The 15,804-nt window shown below is 45.1% G+C and overlaps 1 protein-coding gene across 11 annotated transcripts in view; it reads right to left on the minus strand.

Annotated features, from left to right (window-relative positions):
• Positions 1 to 15,708, minus strand: part of MTRR (5-methyltetrahydrofolate-homocysteine methyltransferase reductase) — a 30,672-nt gene extending 14,964 nt beyond the window's left edge. The window contains exons 1-9 of one of the 11 annotated variants that reach the window (XM_081520581.1): positions 14,313 to 14,434; positions 13,975 to 14,034; positions 13,806 to 13,864; positions 13,285 to 13,446; positions 11,202 to 11,355; positions 7,469 to 7,586; positions 4,510 to 4,888; positions 1,906 to 2,028; positions 272 to 425 (exon numbers count right to left, since the gene is read on the minus strand). In XM_081520581.1, coding sequence (XP_081376707.1) covers positions 272 to 425; positions 1,906 to 2,028; positions 4,510 to 4,888; positions 7,469 to 7,586; positions 11,202 to 11,355; positions 13,285 to 13,446; positions 13,806 to 13,864; positions 13,975 to 14,014 — 1,189 coding nt within the window. In that variant the 5' untranslated portion in view covers positions 14,015 to 14,034; positions 14,313 to 14,434. Of the gene's footprint in view, positions 1 to 271; positions 426 to 1,905; positions 2,029 to 4,509; positions 4,889 to 7,468; positions 7,587 to 11,201; positions 11,385 to 13,248; positions 13,447 to 13,805; positions 13,896 to 13,974; positions 14,435 to 14,714 lie in introns of those variants that run through there. The other 10 variants (XM_081520589.1, XM_081520583.1, XM_081520586.1 and 7 more) reach the window with 10 other exon arrangements.
• Between the last annotated feature and the right edge of the window lie 96 nt (positions 15,709 to 15,804).

Genomic DNA, 15,804 nt, shown 5'->3' on the forward strand with positions numbered 1-15,804 from the left:
ATGTCTAGAGTTCTGGAAAAGTTGATTCTTCAACTTCATTTTTAATGTCTGTAAGCATCCGATAAGCATAAACTCTATCACCATCTCATTCAGGGTAACTGACTCACCCAGGGCACCTGCTGTGGACGCTAAGGACTCCCACCCAAGTCCAGCGAGCGCCTGTGTTCCGCCCTCTGGCCTGTGGCCGGCCCTCAGGCACCTGCGCAGCCTCGCCCTGTCGCCCCCGTGCCCGCCCGAGGATGCCCAGAGCAGGAAGACATCAGGGCTGCACCTGTCTTCCTCGTGTCTGCCTTAATCGTCACGGCAACACGGTGCTCTCTCCTGTCTGCCAGCTGCAGTCTCTGCAGCAGGAACTGTACTTCAGAGTCGCTGTTGGGACAGATCACATTGAAGGCATCTCCAGGCTGGTAGGAAAAATCTGTTTTCTAGAGAAGAGCCGACATGAAATAAAAAATGCCACATGAGTTAAGAGTTTAGTTGTGGGGCAACCAACACAGTTTTTCTTATATGAGCATATGAATATACGAATTCATTTTTTAGAATTATTTTGTTTCTAACAAATAAACCCAATTAACTAAACAAGCATACTTTTATTAGGAGTTATTTTTAAAAAAGAAATTCTGTAATTATCTAATGTTTTGCTTTATATCGAGTATTCACAGACTAGAAATTAAGACCTGCCTCTTCTGGAGATTAAGGTGTCCCGGTAAGTAGTGCTTTAATAATCTGTATAAAAACCCTCTTTTGGAAACATACACACGCACTTTAGGAGCAAAGAAACTACTCTTCAGTGGTCTCTCCTTACTCCTTTCCTTCGGGGAGGAACGGGGTGGGGGAGACCGCTTTTCTCCCTCTAATGACATGCAACATTAAAGCATCTGGCTCTGTCCTGGCGGTGCACAGACCTGGGCTCCAAGTGGAACCCCCTCCCACAGCAGGTCTACACACTCTGCAAAGAGTGGGGTGGGGGTGTGGAGGGCTCTGGGAAGGGGCCTCTGACCACACCCGCCCACACCCCTAGCCTGAGAGGGACACAGACACAGACCAGACCCACTAGTCAGCCAAACCTCATTTCTTTACGACAAAAGTGTGTAACAGAAGTGAAATGCCTTTGCGTACACAGGATATTTAACAATGGGGATAAAAATGCTCAAAAGAAAAATGGAACTACTCAATAGTATGAGAGTCCCTTGGGCTGCAAGATCAAACCAGTCAATCTGTAAGGAAATCAACCCTGAATATTCACATGGAAGGACTGACGCTGAAGCTCTGATATTTTGGCCACCTGATGCGAAGAGCCAACTCATTGGAAAAGACCCTGATTCTGAGAAAGATTAAAGGCAAAAGGAGAAGGGGGCAGCAGAGGAGGAGATGGCTAGAGCATCACCAACTGACTCAATGGACATGGTTTGATCAAACTCCAGGAAACAGTGAAGGACAGGGAAGCCTGGCGTGCTGCAGTCCATGGGGTCACAATCAGTCAGACACAGCTTAGCAACTAAACAGAACAATAGTATATGAGCAAAACCATCTAGTTTTGATGCCTGCCGTATATCTTTTTTTCTATTAGAAATTCAACTAAACCTCCACCAACAGCCTTGACACACTCTTTTCTGAAAGTCCAGCCCACTGAGCTCCAGGGGACCCTCATCCAGGGTCAAGCTACACGACTGTGAGCAGGTCCAGTCACGGCTTCTCACCTGAGGCCAGTGGCTGGGGTGGGGGCTGGGGAAGGCTTACAGATGGGGCTCCGAGAGCCAGCACAGAAACTCCCCAAAACTGTGTGCAAAGTGCTTATATATAATCCTTCTTCTGGAGAGGGACACACCACAGCTAAGCCTCTGCACTGACAACATCCCTGCAGCGACAACATCCCTGTGCTCAGAAATACATTCTGGAACTTACCGAAATGTCCAATTCTATTAGAAGAGTGGTTTTTACGGCATCATTTGTAGTCAGTTGAACTGCCTTTGAAACTGGAACGTGAAACACTGGATCCACCGAACTCAGAGATGTGTGGCTTTCCTCCTTGAGAAAGAAATGTGATAAAGTGCTATGAAACGCGATTTTCAATTATACTTACCACTGCTTCACTTAGCGGCAACGTCAGAACTACAGGATCTTTCAACATTCCTTGATGAGATTTCAGAATTCTTCTCTAAGGTAAATGGCTACAGACAGGCCTGTCAATGTTTCAGAAGAGAAGCTCATCTATATTTTAAACTCCTTGTCTACTAGACTTTAAAATTTCTGAGACTATATGGAAAACATCAGATACTAGCACTTTCTACAGAAAGGTCGAACAGTCTTCCTAATGAACGATGCAAAAAGAAATAGTGTGCACGCATATTTCAGAAGGAGACTCTAAAGGAGTGACAGATGTTTACGGTCGGAGGCTGTCTGCACAGATGGTGACAAGAGCCCTCAGAGTGGGGGGCAGTGCTGTTCCACAGAGCTTTCTGGACTGCGGGGATGCTCCATAACCTCAGTGGCTGATACCTGACCGCTGGGCACTGGAAACATGGCTGGTGTGACTCAAGAATTGAATTTTTAATTTAATTTTCAGTAAGTAATAGTAGCCACACACAGGTAAAATTAGACAACACAGGCCTTGGGAAACTATAAAGAAACCCAAATCTTGGTACTACCTCACCAGTCTCATAACTTGATGTTCCTAAGTTCTAATAAAATTGAAACTTACTTCTCGGAAAGTGCTGGTCAGTTAACTGTGGATGAGTGGCTGTGTGGGAAGGCCGGGGAGAAGGCCAGGGCTCAGGGTCTGAGAGGTGTAGTGACAGGGACGGGGGCACAGCCTTCAGCAAGGCTGCCGGCAGCGCTCACAGCAGGCCCCCAGCCCCTCGCCATCACCTGGGCACTCAAGGTCACACCTCCATCTAGAGGCCGCCCCTATCCAAAGACTAACCAAGGACTCTCAAGGCCCAGCCCCTGTGCACAACTCACAACAACCTTGAAGGGCCACCCCAGCTTCGGAGAGGCCCGTGAGCATGGCCAGGGCCTTGCTGAGACTGTACCACAGCTCAGCTTCTCCTGTGCCCCGTCCAGCTCCTGCCCCCTGACATCCCGGGGTGAGACGGAGGCACCGAAAACCATCTCACAGTGATTCCCAGGAACCCAGCCTGGGACAGCCAGGGCCAGAGTGGCCCAAGAAAGTCGCTAAAATGGGCGTGTGGCGCAGGAATGCTGCCACACTTTTTTTCCTCAATCCCTTATCCTCTAGGTATATCCTTTAAACAGATTTATACAAGTTTCCATTAAATAGTTGAGATTTTAAAAAATCTTTTGAAGACACTACCAACAACTCAAGTCTATTTAGTGACACCTATCATAAAAGAAACTCTCAGGCAGATCCTAAGTGAAGCGCCTTGTCAGATCAACCAGAAATCGATACCCCTGCCGCACACACTCATCCTTGCAGTGCAAACACAGGGCCAGCTCGCCACCCTGAGCCCTCCCACCTGGCACTTTTACCACAGCCACCGTGCCTATCTCCAATCCTGACTAAGAGGTACTTGTGATAATTCCTTTCAATGAAGAATGAAACATGAGCGTGTAAACAACAACTTAAGGAAGGTCATATAAAAACCTGTTTATCTGGATGCATCAGAAAAACACTGTAAAAATATGACGCTGAAAACACTGGTATGCATATCAAGTGTTCACAAACAGTTTTCAAATACACTAGAAAGTTGCACTTAAACTGTTTCTCAAATGTCTTTCTTCATTTAATAAAAGAAAAAGAAGAAACCAGAAAACACAACAGTTGCGTTAAGAGTGTGGTTTACTTGAGAAAGCCCACATGGAACTCCCTCTGAACAGAGAAGGGTCAGCCATGCGTCACAAGATCGGCTATCCTGGAAGTTTACTCCAAGCACATAGGAAGAAATTTCAGGGAACCATATACTGACAATCATGGGGTAACATCAGCTATTATTCAACTTGATGCTCAGAAATGTACAGACCACTTTAAAGTCATTTACTTACTGATAGGAAAAATAATCAAGGCATAGAAAAAAGGCTTAAACAGACAAAAACAGGTCTATAAAATATTACCAAGAGAAAGATGGAGTATCCTAGGACAGCAAAGATCCACACTGGAAAAGTGATCTTACTGTAACTGACTCAGATTAGTTGCTGAGATAGTTTTCTGGCTGCCTACAACAACTCGCCCTCACCTGACTGACACCTAAGGCAAGAAGCCAAGACGTTACTTCTCCAAAGTAATGGAGAAACTAAGCTTGTACCCATTTACTTCTTCAAAGAGAAGCCAGGTAATAATACAAGCGCATCTGTAACGTCTGGAGGTAACGCCTCTTTGGGAGCTACTCAACTCCACCACTGCAGTGCAGAAGCAGCCTTGGATGGGCATGGCTGTGCTCCAATAAAATTTTATTTACACAAGAGCTGGTAGACCACACTCACCCAGCACGCCATAGTTTGTTCCTCTGCCATAATATAATTAAAAAAAACACCACCAACATCACTGCTTACCTGGCCAAGGGCCTCCTCCAGATGCACCTCTAAATATTCCAGTGGTAAAGCAGGTATGTTCAGAGAGGCTTGTGAAAGTGGGGGTACTGAACGGGTAAGCGAGGCCTCAAACTCTGCAATCAAAGTACTCGACTGACTGCTGTTCACTGCATTTTGTTCCAAAACTTCAGCAGCCTTTCCTCCGGAATCATCTAATCTCAGAAGTCCAACTTGTGATTCCACGTGTAATAATTCTGGCGTCACGGGGTCTGTCCTCCGGGAGGCATGAGATGCCATCATGAGAGTTTCACTCGTGTCCTCTCTTTCTCCGTTCGACAGAAAATGCTTCTCGAGGGCGGCCCAGAGTCCGTTAATCCATGGCTCAACCACAAGTTCTAAACTGAGTTGTAAAAAAATAAGAAAAAAGAAACAAACACTTTAAGTTCTTCATTTAAACACGTAACAATGGGGTAATGGGAGAATCTGTCCACTTGACAGAATGCTGTGTAACTGTCAGAAACATTCACTATGAAGGCTATTCAGAATACAACAATACTTATGATTAAGCTAAAAAGCAAAACATTACTTTGTTCATTAGCACTGAGCTATAAAAAAGTATGAACATGCATAACAGTCAGAGAACAAAAATGAAGATGATTTAGCAAAAAGTAATAGGAGTATGATTCCACTAAACTTCCTAAAATAGAGTTGGTATTGTAAGAAGACGTCTTTTTAAACAGGCATGCTAAATTCTGATGAGGTTAACTGAACATACCCAAAATCCAAGTCTACTCTAATATCATAAATGATAATTACATCAAATGCACCACCTTTTTTTGCCTAGCCAATTTACTGATCTTTGTTTCCTACAGATTAAGATACCACAAAGCAAGCACTCCAGATTGATGCTCTTTGACTAACAGCTCAACCCTTCCCTCATCCTTTAGGAGAGCCAAATTAACCGTAAGTACATCGTAAAACACGCTCATCTACTGACTACTGGCTGGAGAAGGAAATGGCAACCCACTCCAGTATGCTTACCAGGAAAATCCCACGGATAGAGGAGCCTGGTAGACTACAGTTCTTGGGGTCACAAAAGAGTTGGACATAACTTAGCAACTAGACAACAAACTGACTACCGGCAAAGTATGACAAGAGTAACATTCCCTAAGCTCTGTTCACAGAGTGGATGGCTAAGAAAGACTGCATCAAGACCTTGAGAATGACATCTCTGTCATTTTCAATCACAATTTCAATGGGTGATCAATTAAGTTCCAATTCATAGAGGTAAGTGACAAGAAGAAACACATTTTAGACCTCTGTCTTATTGTGACTTTGGCTCTAATTTCATCGTATTCATTTACTACTTACATGGCACATAAGTTCAAAATCTGGTGACAGAGTACATCCATCCCTCAGGAGCATTTGGAAGAGCAAGTGTACAAAATTAATGGTTCAATAATGACAGCTACATTTAAAACACTATTCTCATAACTCAGAAATACTAATACAGTAATACTCATAACAAGGAAGTTCATGCCCACTGAGTATGCACTATATGGCAGGCTTTGTTCTAAAACAAGTTTTATGCATTCATTCAATGTTTCAAAGAACCTTAAACAATATATACTGTTATTATTCATTTCACAAGGGGGAACACCAAGACAGAAAAAGTTTCAGTAATTTGACCAATGCTTCATAGTCAGTAAGTGGGGAAAACCAAGGATCTGAATGCAAGTATTTGAACTCCAGTCTACATTCTTAACGCCTTCAATGTGGTGGTACAGTAAGCCAAGATGTCTCCTTGAAAATATTCTAATTTTAGAAAAGAGTATTTAGGTTGAAAATTTTTGTGATGCAGGCTGCTGAAATAAAATTCAATAAAATTCACTGAAGAATTTTAATGGTTAATGCAATAAATGAACAGTGAAATCGAAAGCCTCTCAAGTAAAATATGAGTTGAGCAGTAGGACTAATGGATTTATAAGCGTTTAGGAATTAAACAGCTCATACAGGACAATAAACATTTAACGCCAACAAGGTTTTCTGTGGGGAAAAGAGCCCAATACAGCGAGACAAAACTGAAAGGTAACAGGCAGGGCAATGTGGTAGAGCTGTCACCATGAAGGACACGTGCTCTGGGGCGATGGAGAAAAACTCACAGCATCACAGCTGCAGAAAATGATGAATTATGGACTCACAAAGGTGAGTTACGGGCAAACAGAAGTGTCTCCAACATGCCCGTGCAAGGTGGCATATGCAGAAAAACACAGCCTTTGCTGAACTTGTCATGTTGCATAAGCCCAGATCTAGTGGGAGAGATTTACTTAATACATAGAGCCAGTAGAAAACAAATCAAGTGTGTGCGTGTGCTGTTATGACAGAATAAGGACAATTCTGTAAGCTCTCTGAATTAACACAGTAAGAGGATTTGTAAGTCGGCACATAGGGTGAAAATACTGAACTGTAAAAACAAGAATAAATTAATGAAATAGAAATTATATTCCTGGTTGGCAGCGTGGTAAACGACCATGAAGATGGGGAAGGAGGGTGCCAAGGAGCCAGGGTGCCAGGAAGGCCTCTGGCCCACATTCTCCACCTGTAACGCGTGGGGAGCCGGGCACCCTCCATGGGGAGGTCTAGAATCCAGTCACTCCCCTGAAGGCTCTCCAAGTTCCTAAAGAAAACAATGACTTCTGCAAACAGTTGCACACTTCTAAGCCTGAGGTAACTGTACTGGCTACCTTCCTAGTGTCTTCCATTAGCAGACACTGAGATGGACGAGGCACTTAAAAAAAAAAAATCAGATCAGCAAAACTGATAAATCAAGCTCTGGAGAATTTTCTCTGGTCCCAAAACTAAAATAGAACTTTCAAGATTGAAAGTTAATGCTAGTTCAAAAGTGAACCCCTTTTGTAAACTGATTTACATCATGTACAAACATGGTTTACTGGAAATGATAGAGGTACATTGCTCTTACCCTACACAGTCATCCGCGTGGCCAGTGTCGTAGAAACGCTGGGCTCCAAGCTCCTGAAGTCGTTTATCAATTACCTTCCCCCCGTTACAGAAGTACGTGTATTCTGAATCACCCAGACCTAGAGTCCAAATGAGTAATTAGCATGCAGTAAGGTTTAAATTTAACCATATACAGAAGAGAGAAACAAAACATTCAGAAGAACACCATTCAAAGCTCTTCTTGATGGAACAGGAAATAATGTGTAGCTTCGTATTTTCTTATTTTTTCCTTGAAGAATACTAACTATGCAAACAGAAACAAGTACTTTGGACCACTGTTAACAGAAATATATCTCACATTTTTGTTTCCATGAATCTGTGTAAAAACATGATAATCTGAAAATAAGAATTAGAGTACTAAATGAGAGGGTAACAGGCAGGAAGGCCAGGGGTCTCCAAAGGGAGGAAATAGGCTGCAAGTGTCAGACACTTTTTCTCTCTCTTAAGCAGCAGGAGGAAACATACTAGTGTTAAATTTTTTCCCCTTCTCTATACAAATTTAAAAAGAGGTTTCTCTTAAAATTCTGTGTTGCCATGATGACACCTGGCTCCACCAGAACTTAACTTTTCTCAAACCTTGAGCTAACCAATGCGTTTTTCTTATGGAAATGTTTTTCTTAAGCTATGTTAATGAACTATGTATTTACATTAGACTCGTCTTTCTTCAAGTCTTTTCTCTTAAGACTCAGACCGGTAAGGGCTCAACAGACCTATATGTTTTACTCATACATTGTTCCCTAATCTATAACTGTTAATGAAACTATATATTTTCTTGGAAACCTACCTTTCTTCAAGATTCATGTCAATCGTTTTATGGCCCGGGATGACTCATCTGATGCCAATGTTATCTCAAAATGCATGTTGTGGGTGAGGGGCCTGGAGCTACTCTGAGTTTTGGGACATCTCCTTTCTCTAATTAGCAGCCTGTTGATAGGTATGTAACACACTGCTAAAGGCTAGCAGGGGGGCACTCTTTCTGCCCCCTTCTGATGTCTATGTCAGAAGCCTTCTCTATCTCTTTAATACTTTAATAAAACTTTATTACACAAAAGCTCTGAGCGATCAAGCGTCGTTACTGGCCCCGGACTGAATTCTTCTCCTCTGGAGGCCAAGAATCCCAGGGTCCTTCACAGCTCAGCAACAACCTTTGCTGAAGAGCAAACAACCTTTGCTCCTTTCATAAGAACATGCAATATCTGTATCTGCAGGCTTTCCTGATCCCACTGCAGGGTCTGCAAACTACAGCCTGTGGGCAATTACCATGCACTGTCTCTGCAAATAAAGTTTTATTGGAACACAGCCAGTCCACTTGTTCACACCTTGTTAAGGCAGCTTTCAAGTTCCAACAGCAGAGATGAATAGTTGTTAGATAGACCAGTGACTTATAAAGCTGCTTCCTATTCTAACTACCTAACAAAGCTGACCATGGAAAATATCACTCATCCTTAGATGGACACCACTATGAGGACTCTGAGGCCTGAGATTGGCAAGAGGGGGAGGCCCAATACCCCTCGCCGTCCCAATTCAGCAGGAAGTAGCCAGAAAGACCTTGACGTCCCTATTCCCAAAGAATTGGGCCTCCCATCTCTTAAGGGGGGAATGTTAGGTAGTTAGAACAGGAAACAGGAGTCCAAAATGGTGGTGGCTAAAAGACAAGGAAGGGAAAAGCCTGCGAAAATAGAACAAAGGAAGGTCCAAGGAAGGTCCAAGGACCTCAGTGAGAACTTCAGGTAGAACAGCACTCCTGGCTAAGCCCAATTTGCATAGGGCAGGCTCAGGGGGAGGAAAAAAAACATATAAAAAACGGAGCCCAAGTGTTCTCCCTCGCTCGCTCTCCCGCGCGCTGGGGCGTTCTTCTCTTCGTGTCTTTGGGTTGACGGTTGGCAGGCCCTCATGTTTCGAGGATGGATTTTCCTGCTATCATCTAAATAAAAGAGCTGTAACACTGAGCTCTAACACTGATTCGTCTAAGAGCTATAACACGGTCTGTTCAAGACCTGAGAGCCGTGACCCGCCGAGGGCTCTAATGTCCGTCATTCCAAATCTTTGTTGTGACGAGACAGAACCGAGGAGCATACACTCACATGACAAAGCCTAAAGCATTTACTACCTGGTCCTTTATAGAGTTTACTGACTCCTAATCTAGAACAGTCCTGGGTGTTCATTGGAAGGACTGATGTTGAAGCTGAAACTCCAATACTTTGGCCACCTCATGCGAAGAGTTGACTCTGGAAAAGACCCTGATGCTGGGAAGGACTGGGGGCAGGAGGAGAAGGGGAGGACAGAGGATGAGATGGCTGGGTGGCATCATCGACTCAATGGACATCAGTTTGGGTAGACTCCAGGAGTTGGTGATGGACAGGGAGTCCTGGCATGCTGCGATTCATGGGGTCGCAAAGAGTCAGACACGACTGAGAGACTGAACTGAACTGAACTGAATCTAGAACAAGAGCTACATCCAAAACACAAACGACCATTTATTTGCTCTTTCTGTGTTGGATATGTTAAGAACTGCTTCTGTGTTTCCTCGTAAGAAATGGACTAAGACTTTCATACTTGGTTGAAAATTTTAAATTAAGAGTTTAAATTTTGTACTTGTTTGTCTTCCTGGATTTTTCCTACAAGAACAAGGTGAGCAATCAATCAGTTGGCCCATACATGGGCCTAAGATTGACTAAAATGGCCGGACAGGCTTCAGTCTTTCCTTTTAAATAATTCTGAGGAATTTTTAAAGCAATATGTACATGTTCACTGTTGTAAATAAATAAATTGGAAAAACTGAATTAAAAAGCTACCCACACTCTAAAATGCTCTCTTGAATACACTACACACGAGAGATCTCGGCCAGGCTCATCATCTCAATCCCTATCCAGTTATTATCATTGCACACCCCACCCTTTCTAGACACCCTTCCCAAACTGCTCTCAGAGGCGAAGAGAGAGCGTGAGCCAGGCAAACAGACCCTGAACTCCCACTCTGGTGCGACTATCTCACTGAGCTGGTCCTTCTGAGCCTATAATATTTTAAAGCTATTCTTCACAGAGCCCTACCTTAAGCCAGTGCTTCTTAAGTTGGGGTACATAGTAGAGTTAGCTGAGAGCTTTAAAAAACACTGATACCAGGACCCTACTTCAGAATGATTAAGTCGGAATCACAGCGGGGTGGGGGGGATGGGAGGGGAGGGAAAGGCAGGGAGTGGGGCACTCAAAGCAACAACATTGGAAGGAAAACTCCCAGCAGATGCCAGTGTGTGGCCAGGCTGGAGAACCAGTATCCTAGGGGAATGGGTTGTCTGCTAAGGAAGCTGTCACAGCCACATGAGAACTTTGAGAGAAAAAAAAAAAAAGCATGCAGGGTTGCTGCTTGGGTTTTAGCAGATTTGGGGTGGGGCCCAACCACTAACATTTTGAAAATACTTCTTAGTTGAATCTGGTGTGCACCCAAGGTTAGAATGCTATTCTGGGGCTCTGCAGAGGAGCTGCTGGGGGGGTGATGGCTAGGAAATAGCACCTTGTTTACCCTCAAATATTATGTGTACATAAAACATATAAAAACCCAAGAAGGACAAAATCTATACAATGATGCACCATGGTTTTGAAAAACACATTTAGATACTAGCGTTAAAGCCAAAAGCGTTAAAAAAAGCGTTAAAGCGTTAAAGTAACATTCCAGTAACTACACAAAACAGTCCACACCTAGTAATCCGTATCGCAGGTGAGTCAGGAAGTCAGGCGGCAGCGTCTTATCCTGTATGGCTTTAACAAACTTGCGGGCTGTGTCCGGCGGGTCTCCGTTGCCCGTGGTAGAAACCACCATCACAAGAGGTGCTGTTTCCGTTTTCAGATCATACTATAAAACAAGCGCGTCACATCAGAGATCTACCGCTATGTAGACTTAACATATCAGCAAAACAATCAGCTTCATTTTCCGTCCTGCCGTCTGTGTCGTGTAATGGCAGAGAGGCACACAAGAGCATTTTAAATTGGCAAAGTGAAAGTGTTACTCCTCAGAGATCAGGAGACCTAGCTATCAGGAAGGGCCCGACCCCCTCAGGGTTCCAAAGGGCCAAGAATATGGAATACTGGGATCACTGGTGTTTCCAAGTCTTAAAACTCACGTTTCCTTATTCTAATTCTCACCTAAATTTAAGTACTCCCAATAAAGCACTTCACTCTCTCTATTCACAATCATGAGCTCTACTATCAATGAATATCATCTCGCTGGGCTCCGAGGTATTTGCTTTATTTTTCATGCTGATGTAACAGGTGAAGATTTGAGCTAACATTTTACCAGGCAACTCAACGCTTATGGGACAGAACTCTGCAGTTTATAGTGAGTGGCTTTACCTTGAAAAAAACGACTGTGATTAAGGAGGGCAGAGAGCAATCAGGTTAAACTTGGATGAGGAACAACTGAAGAAACCATTCAGCTGAGGAGGGCAAACAACATGACTACTGTGGTATCAAAAAAAGCTCACTACTCACTTAACTTTTCAAACAGCTGCTGGCCACACCGGGGTCACTGGCGAGGGGGCCATGTCAGGGCTAGTTATGTGATGCTGCCGACTCTGTCTCTGGGGTTAGTAACAGATTTGGACGGAGCTCCATCCAGCAGTACCACGACTCACTCCGAACGTGCTGCAGTCCCCACCAGGACCCTCCTGCCTGGGTGAGTGGCTCCATCGGGACTCCGCCTGGCCCTGCTACATCAAGGAACTTGGTGGTTTTCCTTCTAGGAGCTGAGCTTATAATTCACCTCTGCGGCTGACAGGCTAGTCTTTCCAACCAGACATGAGGGAAGGAACAGAGGTTGTGAACTGGAGTGAGAGTGCATGGCCGGGTGGTTTTTCAAGTACTGAGCTGAATTCGAGGGCTTAGTGGCTGGCACATCACCATGGGAATTAGAAGAGCCTGCTCGTGGCTAAGGCCCGAGTGAGTGTTAGTTATTCAGTTGTGTCTGACTCTCTGCAACCCCATGGACTGTAGCCCACCAGGCTCCTCTGTCCATGGGATTCTCCAGACAAGAATACTGAAGTGGGCTGCCATTTCCTAAGGCCTGAAATGTATGAGACTATAACCTGAAGGCCTCAGACTAGGTCTTCTAAGCACAGATCTGTTAAGATCTCACGTAAACAACTCAGTGAATATGAGTCCAAGCAAACTCCGGGAGGTAGTGGAAGACAGGGAGGCCTGGCACACTGCAGTCCACAGAGTCACCAACAGTGGGACACGACACAGCGCCTGAACAACAATAACAACAATCCTAAGATGGGAACTTCTGCAGAGACTGAATACAGAAACACAAGCAGTCCCCGAGTCTCCCGCAGATCCTACACCTTCACTCTAAACTCTATCTTCACAAAAGAATTCAGTGGTTCTTCACTTGGTCCAGGAACTCCGGCATGAATGACAAGGTCATTATTTCAGGGCAGTTTGCACAGGGCACCAGGATCCCTGAGGTGGAAAGCGCATATGTTCCTGTGAACACACACACATTTGTTCCCAGGAACCCAGTGAGAAATACAAGGGATATACTAGTTCCATTTACAGGTGAGTGGTTAGTCATCCTAGTTTTTAAGACCATGTAATTTAATTTAACACACACACAGAGAAAAAAACTGGCAGAAATCTTACAACACAGTTGATAAAATGAATTTCTAAGTATTTAAAAAAACAAAAAAAGGATCATGGTGGCATTTAGGGTCCTACTTTGTTTTTTAACATCAATTCCCAACCAAGATACTTCAAAGCGTGAAACGCAGTAAAAACCATGACTTACCTTATCCGACTCACTAATACAGTGGAGATCTGCAGAAAAACCATACGTAACTGCTTTTTCACTTATCTCTTCGGCTATGGCCTTTGCTTGTCCTTGTTGTGTAGCATAGAGTAACAAAAACCTCATTACCTCAAGGCATATGCTACAGCTGTAATAGTTACACTGTAAAACAGAAGGGAAAAAGGGATTTATCTTTTTAATGGAGCAGTAACAACCTGCGGGTATTAATTTTCTTAATTAAAAATGGACTGCAACAATATCCCGGGATAACATGAAATAGACTTATCTAAGTTGGTTAGCATTAATTCTTAAGGTCTAAAAAACAGAATATTCATTAAATCAAGGCGAATACAAGGAAAGCTCTAATGCCATAGCTCAGAAATCAGATTCTGGGGCCAGACTACCGGGGCTTGAATCCAGCCATGAGTGACCATTCACGGGAGGGGAACTTCAGGCCAGCTTCTCAACTGACCAGTCTCTTGGTTCTCGCACCTCAGAGTGGGGACAATGACGGTACCTACCTGACAAAGACAACGGTGAGACACACAGCAGTGTCCAATACATTTCAGATACCTTTGCTCTTTTTAAAAAAACGTAGAATTAAAAATTCACTAAAATGGTAAAAACTCAATTAAAATTGATTCCTACTTGATCTCAATGCTAAATAAATCACAATACTCTAGTTAATACCTTTCTTATTTAATTCAATATCATATACATCTGCATGCATGTGTAGACATACTTACATACCTATAAACAGAGAAAAAAATACTTCTAATCCACTCAAATCTTTTACTAGTTTTATGTTTTTTCCTGAACAGATAACCAGGAGTAACATAAAGGGCTCACAGATTTTTCACCACACCCCTCAAGTGTCTAAACCTGAGAGACTGTCAATATGTAAGGATTCAGGCTTCCCCAGTGGAACTAGTGGTAAAGAACCCGCCTGCCAACGCAGGAGATATAAGAGACGCCCGGTTAGATCCCTGGGTTGGGCAGATCCTCTGGAGGAGGGCATGGCAACTCACTCCAGTATTCGTGCCTGGAAAATTCCATGGACAGAGGAACCTGGCAGGCTACTGTCTATGGGGTGGCAAGAGTCGGACAGGACTTAGTGACTAAACTACTACTACTAGGCTCCTCTGTCCATGAGATTTTCCAGGCAAGAATACTGGAGTGGGTTGCCATGGCTGGTGGGCTACAATCTATGGGGTCACAAAGAGTAGGACACGACTGAAGCGACTTAAGCACTCAGGGCAAACTGAAATTCAAACCCCAAACTTGGCTTTTGGGGAACGAACCGCAGATACTTTTTTGCTCCTCTGGCCAATTAGATCCGAGGACAACTTAAAGCCACGAAGGAATTAAACGGTAAAAGAACAGTACTAATAAGCACGATGCTTAAAAAAAAAAAAAGCTTAGAATATTACCTGCGGAACAGAACAGCGCTGGATACAGCGGGTACGTGAGAGGTTAACTCTGGATTTAAAAAGAAAAAAGTTTCCCAGATAGCTCAGTCGGTAAAGCATCTGTCTGCAATTGCAGGAGACATGGGTTCATTGCTGGGTCGGGAAGATCAGCTGGAGAAGGAAATGGCAACCCACTCCAGTGTTCTTGCCTGGAGCATCCCATGGACAGAGGAGCCTGGCGGGCTATACAGTTAATTGGGTCGCAAGAGCCAGACACGACTGAGCGCTTTCTTTGTTCTTTCTTTCTAACTCTGGATAAACGGGTAAAGGGACGACGTGGAGACACTACACACCGAGCTGATCCAGAAGCACGACAGCGCAGTGATGGAAAGGGCCTCGACCACTATCCAAGCCAAGGGCCCGGAGCACTTCGCAGGAGCCACAGGCACCGTCCGAGATGCTCACTGCGTGATACCCTCGGCCCCTCAACCACCTCACAGAGCTGGCACTTGCAGCCCACGTTTCTCAGGGAGTGGGGTCTCCGGCACCCGCAGGACAAGGTCGGGACGGAGAACCAGGGAGCGCTGCTGGACCCCGCGTCCGGACGGGTCCGCACCCATCGCATCCCTGCCTCTCGCGTCCCTCCCCCAACCCGGTGCCCCAACGTGCCCTTCGACCTCCGTCTAGGAAAAATGTTCAGAATCATAGACCTCGACGGAGGAACGGCACACGAGGACCTGCGGGACCGGCTCCGCCGTACTGCACGCCTCCGGGAGGCGACGAGGAGGGCGCAGGGCCGAGTCCCCGGCGCAGCCCGCCCTCCGCCCTGCCAGGCCGGAGTCCTGACCTCCTCCCCGCGCGCGTCCAGCCTGAGCTGGCAGAAGGGACGCGGAGGCCGCCGCCGGTCGCCTAGATTTGGCAGCGACGGCCGCATGGTACACTCACCTGAGGGAAGCCGGCCGGGACGCTGAGGAAAAAGCGCAGGGAAGGCAAGCCCCCGCTCCCGCGCCTGCGCACACCGCCTCGCGCCGAGGACCAATAAGGAGGCTCGGGAAAAGGAGCTTGGGCCAATCACCGCGCGCCTGGGCGTGGGGTGCCCGCCCCTTCCTGG

The sequence above is a fragment of the Giraffa tippelskirchi genome, chromosome 8 (assembly GCF_054371585.1).
Source record: "Giraffa tippelskirchi isolate mGirTip1 chromosome 8, T2T-mGirTip1v1.2.pri, whole genome shotgun sequence".
In the NCBI taxonomy this organism is placed as follows: domain Eukaryota; kingdom Metazoa; phylum Chordata; class Mammalia; order Artiodactyla; family Giraffidae; genus Giraffa; species Giraffa tippelskirchi.